Genomic DNA, 9,190 nt, shown 5'->3' on the forward strand with positions numbered 1-9,190 from the left:
TGCAGAATGCACAGGCCGGGCTGCACGGGCAAGCAGCGAGGGGGGGGGGCGAACACATACCGAGGAAGTAAACATTTGCACAATTTGACTCGAATTGCTTTTAAAACACTTACTGACATGTGCTTATGAAGAGCAGCCGCTGGAAGATGTGCTCAAAATTAAGTTAGCGTGCCATTTTTTGTATCGGCTTTAGGGAGGACAGAGGCTGGCCTGTTGGAAGTGACAAACTGTCAGAGCCTCTCTGCAGCGCTGGATGGATTAGACAGTGAGCTCGTTCCTGATAAATTGACTGGTACTAATGCTCAGAAATAGAACCAGTGCCACATGAACCCCTGGCTTTACCAGCCGTACGACAGAACTAACAAGGCCGCCCAGTGAATCTCATTTCCTCCACAATTAATATTTGACTGGAAGAGTAGAAGGGATTCTGGTCAGATAGGCAGAAATGAGAGATTTTTGGGTGAGAGATTTATTTAATTACTGCAATGTACGTGAGACAGCAGTACTGATGAGATGAAAGAGGAGGACAGAAGGAGGAGAAGCATAAAGGATTGGCTTGTGCAGGGAGCTGCAAGGGATGAATCAGGGGTGTGTCGGGGGGGATAGCTTGATGTGACTGAACCAGATGCTGTGGGGAGAAGGAGAGGACTCAATGCTGTGTAGAGAATGATGGCTTGCGTGGCGCAGTAAGGGTGCCCCTCTACTGTTTGTAAAAACAAGACCATCACACTCCATCTTGCCGCTCCCGCAGGAGCCAGGCCTCCAGGCTGATTTATGGCCCACAGACTGAATTGGCTGGCTGGGATGACAGCAGTGCTTGGACTCTCCCTGGTGAGTAGTGTGGGAGGCTGCCTGGCCGAGCCTCAGCCTCAGCTGGCCGTAGAACTGCCCTCTGCTGTAGTTAGGGCAGACTGGATGTTAAGCTCCATCCCCAGTGTTAGGATCAGGAAGGGCCAAGCGTGTTATGTCTCAAGCATGCTTTAGAGTCTGAGCAGCAAGCGTTAGCAGACAGGCATCCTCTACTCTGCTGGTGCCATATTTTCTGAAATTTGTCCTCCCTTGTGATACTTCCATCAGCTTCTGCATCACAGGCTCCATCAAGACTCTGTAGTAACAATTTAGATTTAATCAATCTTTGCCATGTGACTGCCAGGATGGAAAATTAATATGGAGAGCAATTAGAAAACAGCCATCTCACTGTCAAAGATACAGCAAGATGAGAGCGGAGAAGAGGACGGCATTTTAGCAGCAAATGAAATCCTTCTGTGCAGACATGGAGGGGAGTGCTGGCTGTCCTCAGGCAGGGTCATCAGCACCGCAGGCACATGTGTTTAACTTTCTGTACATCCAATTCCGTCCGATTTTACACCAGTCCTCTCTCACAGCAATAAAAAGAGACTTAAGGCGTAATGTCAGAGCGGCTGTTTGCTCTTTCAATCACCAGAGCTCGATAATTGTCTTCGCAGACTACATAGATAAACTGCATTTGATTGCTTTGTCACAGGGTTCATTATGAGCAGGAGAAATCAGATGGAATCAGTAAAGTCTATGCATGCCACAAGAAAAGCATATCTCGGTTTAAATTGCTCTAAATGATTTGCTTTCACAACACCAACATCACAGTAATATATCTACATTATACTGTCTGGCTGTCTGTTCAGAGGTGTTTTTTTTTTCACATGACTAACAGAATCAGGACTTTTATTGTTACTGCTTCAACACAAATGTCAGCATACAGAGGAAATACAAAAAAGTAGTTTAAGCCAAAAGTGGCAGACATTCTTTGTAAAAATGATTTATCATGCCACGCTGCTGTTCCAAATTCTTTTTAGGGGTTCATCATGCTGTAAAACCAAACTGACTGAATTGTGTCATACAGCAAGTCCCCATCGCCTCGTGGCTCCAGTTAAGCTAAGAAATAGAAAATGAAGATTTTTGTCACCTAAATCTGGTTTCGCATCAACTCAGCCCCCGTCTCCGGCCCTCCAATCTGGCCTTCTGTTTATTCTGGCTGCTTACACTCATTTTATAGGATTACATCATTGTTTTCAACCTTGAGGCTGTGTGCGCTAATTTTGGAGGGAAAAGCGCCTGTGTTTTCCAAGCCAGGCTCCAATGTGTTAGCCAACCAGGACACAAAATCGCTGGCGAAAGCTCAGGGAGTTTTTCGGGGAGTTGCCTCTTCCAGTGAACACATCCCTTCCCTTTGTGTTGAGGGATTTTAGTCTTTTGCTGATTCCTCTTTTTTTGCTACATTAGCAGCAAACAAACAGCACCTCCAGCTGTATGACATGAAGGGATCATTATGTGCCGTGCACAGGGGTAAATTGAGCAATGAGCTTGTCAGGTTATGGGATCCCCACACTGGAGCTGCAGATCTGTCTGCTCTAACTTGAAGTTAAGACGCCCTCATCTGATTGAGGGGAAGAGACAGGATTGAATCGGCTGCTGGCAGGCTGCAGACGCGAGATGAAATGGCAGGGAGCATGTGGGTTTTCTCCCCGTGCTGATGCAAAGTGATGCTTTTCCAGGTAACTACAAACAGAGAAACATGACCAGCATTATCAGGAGAGTTTGGCTTTTGCATTTGAAGTGGCAGTATTTATTATTTTCCAAAACCATGCGCATCAGTACATACATATTTAAAGTGCTCCCTGGTGCTTTGCAGGTGTTTGGACCTTAATTTAGCATTAAACAGCGGTATATATGAGTTGATAGCAGCACTGTGCGGCTTGGTACATGGATTTTTGTTGCCTTCACTACCAATAGACTGTTTGTATTTCAAATTTGGAACACTAAAAAACTCAGGCAGCCTCCACCTCCCGACGGATCTCCCTCAGTAATTAATAGGTATTAAATCCTAGATAGGAAATGTTCCCAATAACATCCTGCTCTGTACTGTAGTTTATGTCTTCTACTGGAACTGATTGGCAAGCTTATTTTCCTGATGACTTTGAATACACATTCACAGCAGGAGGTGCCGTCACTGTTCCATCTGTATGTGTTGACGTGACTGTAAAAGCCATTAATTCATCTCCTACCATTACAGTTTGCTTCTTTTTTTATAGAATAGGAAGAGATTGTGTTTTGTCAGAGGTCGATGGCCTGTCACTTTTTCTATCTAAATTTTCCATTTTCTGTGGGTCTTTTGGAGCAACATCTGCGTTTTATGAAGCTCTGAGCAGCGGCAGGATGTGTGAGTGTTAATGGCACTTGGCTTTCATAACAATGTCATTTACAACCCAGTTGCTCCCCCATAGACCCCTAAAGGAAAGGAGAGAAAATGGTATTCACTGCATATGCATGCACGGCTAAATAGAGAGCGTACAACTTGTGTATATTTCTTTGTGCCTCAAGGCTTTTCATGCTTTAGAAAGTGCTTCGGGCTAAAGAAAAAAGCCAAAGTATTTAGAGGAAATCGCATTCATAACCAAGATGCTTGTAAATCTTTAATCACCGTAGAAAAGATCTGCTTTGTCAAATATGATTTGAGGAGAAATCTCTAAATCTAGTGAAGTCAACTGTGTGCAAGTTTTAAATTTACAATACAACTTTAGTTTTTCACGACCAGCAAGCACTTAAATATACTATTCTCAAATATACTTTACATCATGGCTCAAATATTGGCATAGGTTAAAAAAAAGAATATGGGATTTTAAAGGGCTTTAAAAAAAATGCCGTTGCAGTGGACAATCTAATCCAGTGTGTGGGAATGTTCTGTTGTTTTTTTTTATTCATCGCCCTCCATCATGTCCACAGTACCTGGTAAAGACTTTCATGAAGACTTCTGATTACATTATTACATTCTGATTGGATCCCTTCTCTTTAAACAAAACCCCCAGCTTCGTGGCTTTTGTCTCCCTGATTGCCGCCCGGTTGCCGTCCCTCAGACCAATCAGCATTGAATGCAAATTTAGATACATACAGGAGAGAAAATAGTATTTCAATTTGCTCATTCTTCCTTTTTGGCGTCATAAAAATGATTTTAACTGTATGGAGATTTTATAAAACTGCCTTTTTATGCTGCAGTACGGATAATGTGGATTGTGAGTAATGACATTTTATCAAGTTAATATTTTTAACACCAAAAGAACTCCTGTAAGATGTTAGTTTTATGTTGTATATTTGACGATATTTGAAAGGCTTATTGCACTGATGCCCCTTTTACTGAGAAGGACGTCTTAATCTGCATTTATTGGACAGAAAGCCATGTCTGTGTGATCAAAGGCAGCTGATTCTGTGCCGCCTCTGTCTCACTGTGAAGCATTCATGTGGACATTGGTCACTCATCGGTGCTCATTTTCAGCCTTCAAGCGTGATGATTCCTTCAGAAGTCCACTTCTCATATTTGATACCCTTTACTCATGCATCCAGTCATTTAGCCACCATGTTATCTGTCATTCTCATCAGATTATACTTTATGAGAGACAGCTCTGGCATATCTGCCCCTGAAAAGCCTGTCTGCAATCTTTAAATATTGATCCCCGGGGTCTAAGCAGAGGTGCCTCTCATGAGTGCAGGAAAGAAGGGAGAAAAACAGATCATTAGTGATTTTAATTAGGTGATCTGTCAAGCTGCGATTGCCAGATGTAAGCGTATGCATTTGGGTCGATGGCAATCCCTCTCACAATCCCCTCTTGTCACCTTGGGCCTCTGGAACGGAGGATGGCTCTTGCTAGGAGTGAAACAAGCAGTAGGGGAGTGCAGAAATGTGTCATTGCGCATCTGTGTGGCAGGTTCTTCCTCAAGATGAGAGCAGGTGGAAAACACAACAGCGCAGTGGCATAGAGAGGTTTTGGACTTGTTATGTTTTAGGGGTTAAAGGTTTAGAAAGTGTGCATTAGAAATCTTTCTGTGTGATTTTTTACTGTCAATTTCAGGGGTTTTTTGCTTCCAAAAAATATGAAAGCAATCGATTTTTGTGGCGCGTTCCATTTCACAACAATGCTCTGTTTTTTTTCTTGTGTTATAAAATCAAGCGCACCCCTTTCCTTTATAGCAGTATGTATTCACCCCTTTTCTTTGAGTGACTGACTGCAATATGTTGAATATAGTTTTTGAATATATATTTAGTTGTTTTCAGTACGCTGTGGCACTACAACATATTTGACCCCTTTATTTTGGTTAAATACATTTTTATTTTTTATTTTTAGATAATTTATTTAAAGTATATATATTTCTATGTAGTATTTTATCAATTTATATATTATCATTATTATTGTTTTAAGTCAAAGAGGAATACTTTTAAAGGATCACAATCTCAGTATTCACCAAAATGATCATGATTATGATTTTTACCATAATGTTGCAGGTCTCATTTTTTTTTAGTCCCAAGCTCTTTCTAGCAGTATCCGTATGCATATATGTGAATTAAAACAAAAAGAAAAAACTCAATTACAGCATTTTAGTTTGAGTGAGAGAGCACGACACTTTTTGTTGTTGTAATAACGGATGCAGAAACTGTCTTGAAAGTCCTTCCCTCCAACACAACAAAGTACGGAAGAGTGCAGTTCTACAGACTCAGGCAAATCTTTTTTCACTCCAGCGTTAAACATCATTACATATTTATAACTCGGCGCCAGATGACAGAGACAGAGAGGAAGAGAGAGATGAACCAGGCAACAACACCGCAACTCGTCTGGTGTCTCTCTGTGAGATATCTGATTGCACTGTTTAAACCTGGCTTTCATCTAGTGTTGCTACAGAAAACCCAATTATACAAGAGTTGCAAATGGACTTTTGATTTAACAATACATAATTTAATTGGCACATTAGAAGTGTCCTAAACATCCAGCTCTAGTTATCAGTGAGCAGCATTAACAGGACTGCAGCCTTCAGCAGACGCAGTAGGCATTGCAAGTGAAAGCAAATCATTCAGAAATGTTTTAACTTGGGCTGTTTTAATAAAAACAGAAATGCAGCATTTTCATTATTTATTATTATCATTTTCGTGGCTTAAAAGAGTATGAGATCTGTGTGCAAATGAGAATAAAAGTTGAAATAAAGCCAGTTTTACAGACTAATCTAACAATCCTGTTTTCTCTTTGTGTTGTGTCTTCACAGATCCAAGCGAAGGCTTTCACTGCCAGGACGAGTGTCGCATCCTAGGCCACTCTGACCGATGTTGGATGCCTCGTGTCCCTATCCCGGCGCGTGCCAAGTCACCGGAGCACAGCCGCAATGTCATTGCTCTGTCCATCGAGGCCACCACAGTGGACGTGCCCCACTACGAGGATGGCACCACCAAGAGGACTTTTGCCACCTTCGGCAAGGATGGGCCCGAGGACGTGGAGCGGGGAGAGTTAAAGGGAAAGCGGACTCAGGAGTCTCAGGTGTGTAGCCCCAAGGCCAATGGAGGGGCTGTCCGCGAAGCTGGCAACGGGCGCGAGGCAGCCAGCCCCATCACTTCCCCCGTGCACCTGAAGAGCCCCGTGTCCAAGCCGTCATCTGCCTACAACACGCTGAAATGCCGCGACGCAGAGCGAATCGCCAACCATAGCCTGCTGCGGCAGCCGGAGGGGAAGGACAGTGAGCCAGCTGTCAGGGAGATCAACACGCTTCTCCACGACGGCCGAGACAAGGAGTCCCCCAGCAGCAAGCGCCTGAAGGACATAGTGCTTTAGCGAGCTTCTTGATATGACACGCACCGACATTCACACACACATGCAGTGTAAAACTCACATATATGTACCCCGCAATAGCTGTGTGTACACAGAAGAACGTCAGGCTGTGGAGGTAGAGAGACACACCCATTTGCAGTATACGATCCTCCAGCAGCAGCTCGTGCTGAGGATGATGAACTTTTGTATGCTGCAGCTAGTTGTGTGCTCCAGCCGAGGTAGTGGATGTGGCTTTGTTGTAGTCGCAGTACTTTTTCCTTGTTTGCTTTTTGTTCAGTTTTTCTTTCTATCGGTCTGCAATGAGTGGACAGGCAGGTTACTGTTGACTGCATGGACATGGCCAGTGGACCTCTCCAGCGCTTGCGCCAAAGCAGGACATTGCGTGTTTGGACACCTGAGGTGCCAATTCATAAGTACAGTTATGCCTTTTGAACTACTTTTGTACCACAAACTGATGTTTGCCTTCTTTGGTTTTGCAGTTTGTTCTAGCTGCCAAAATCGCTCTCTGTTCCTTTGTATAGTCAGCTCCATTAATGTAATAAAACAACATACACAGGACTCATCTAAAAATATTCTCAATTTACTCCTTCAACAGTTTTCAGTGCATTCAGGGGAAGGAAAAGAGAGGCCTCCCAGTCTCATTTGCTTCATTCCCTGACTAATAAGAGAAACTTTCTCTGCGTATCCCTGAGGACATCCCAGTGTCATCAGACTGTGAGGTCTTTACAGTATTTATATTTTATCAAGGATGGAGCTAAATGAACTCTCGCTATCTGCCCAGCCGCTCTGAACACTGGAAGTGGGACAGACAGATCCTTGTGTTCAATTTGAGTTGTATGAAAAAAAGACTTACTGCTTTTGAAATCTCCTGTGCCCAACCTTGATTGTAGCCAGTGGAGCACAAATTAGAACTTTGTGCTCTGGTCTTGTACTTTTTTTGACTTTTGACTATGGGGCTAGGATAGAAGGGATCGTCACTCATGTCTTGCTATGTGAAACTCTCTATAGGGTTTACTATTATCATTTTTAATAACCTGTTGTTATGTGACAATCCCTTTAATGTTTTGTTTCAAGAGAAAAAAACAAATAAACATTGGTGTTCAACTGAAGCTACAGTAGCGTTTGTTACACAAACACAAAAATAAAAAAAAACATATATGCCAAAATATATTTTATAAATAATTTAAAAATGTATAATGAGAATATTTAATGCTGTGTAGTTATTTTATGAGTAAGTTATACTTGAAATTAACTTGCTTTGGTTCATTTGTCTTTTGCTTTTATATTGAATCTGATTTGTTTTGGGTTATTTTATTTTCAAAATGAAATTTGGATTATTTTTTTTGTTTACTGTGTGACCCCTGGCAACTGTTGCAGTCTACCTTGTTGTAAAGAGTTTCTTATTGGTCAGTTCTTGTGCCATCAAGTTTCTGTGTGGGCTACTAGAAAATGTAAAAAAAGACAAAAAAAAAGAAAAAAAAGCGATATCAGCACCAACATTAGTGTGTCAGTTCAATGAGCTTAGAGTGAGATAGCAAAAGAAACCAAAAAAGATGCAAACACAACCTTAAAAATTGCAGGATGTTGCTTAATCTTAGTATCTAAGGAGGAGAAAGAACGGCTCCCAGTGTTCTTCAAGCTGGTAACAGGGTTCCACCTATTTTATCTGTCTAACGAGTCGCCTTTCCTATTGGGCCCCAACAAGTTTAAACAAGACTTTTTCAGCCTCAACTGAGGGCATTCGGACGCGAAGACTAGCTTTGCTCAGCACTGCTGTCACCCTGTGCCATCTGTGTTCAGTTGATCTCAAAGATAAGGTTGAGACCAGAGTGGTATAAACAGGGCTCTCCCCTCCGACAAGCGCCACACAACAGACTGGGTGGAATCATGTTTGAATGAACTATGGTCTTGGAAGAACCGTGTTGCACATCAGCAATGTGGTTTTATGTTGCTTTGCAGTAAACTATGTACAATGTGGAAAAATATGAATGAAAAATTGACAAATTGCATACAACAAACTAGATCTTGTAGCTGAATGTTTTGCTGGTCTCACCCATGGCTTCTGGCAACATGAAAATCGGAATAATCACTGAATGTATACAGCAGCTTATAATTAAACTATTAAATGTTCTCTGCTTTGTTTCCTTGTCTTTACTCAACACAGTGTGTAAGGAATTATCAACAATAATCATGCTGGAGTTGTTTCATTTTTCAAAAGAGTGTAAACATATTCTTAGACTCATTTGTGGAAACAGTTTCTAAGTGGTGGGCTACTTCCCTCGGTAACGACTCACTGAACTTGGATTATTTTTTCTGATGGAGATGAGATGTCAACTTTGGTAGTGAACTGCTCACTGGAACGCTTCATGGCCAGACCGTTCTCATTCCCAGATCATCAAATACCGATGCTTTGTCACAGCCCTTGGCTCTCTTACTTATGCACAAAGCGCCCTTTCATATCTGTATGACACTGAAGTCTGAGATGCACCAGGCTTTCAAGCAGAGCTCCTAAAATCATGTGACAATATATAAAAAGTGACACAGTTCACTGAGGGATGGGGTGAACGGAT

General features: G+C 42.2%; 1 protein-coding gene across 4 annotated transcripts in view; it reads left to right on the top strand.

Annotated features, from left to right (window-relative positions):
* Positions 1-8,750, top strand: part of pcdh19 (protocadherin 19) — a 60,266-nt gene extending 51,516 nt beyond the window's left edge. For all 4 annotated transcript variants that reach the window (XM_059345545.1, XM_059345547.1, XM_059345546.1 and 1 more), the window contains exon 5: positions 6,064-8,750. In XM_059345545.1, coding sequence (XP_059201528.1) covers positions 6,064-6,623 — 560 coding nt within the window. In that variant the 3' untranslated portion in view covers positions 6,624-8,750. The remainder of the gene's footprint in view (positions 1-6,063) is intronic.
* The last annotated feature ends 440 nt before the right edge of the window (positions 8,751-9,190 follow it).

The sequence above is a fragment of the Centropristis striata genome, chromosome 12 (assembly GCF_030273125.1).
Source record: "Centropristis striata isolate RG_2023a ecotype Rhode Island chromosome 12, C.striata_1.0, whole genome shotgun sequence".
Classification (NCBI taxonomy): Eukaryota; Metazoa; Chordata; class Actinopteri; order Perciformes; family Serranidae; genus Centropristis; species Centropristis striata.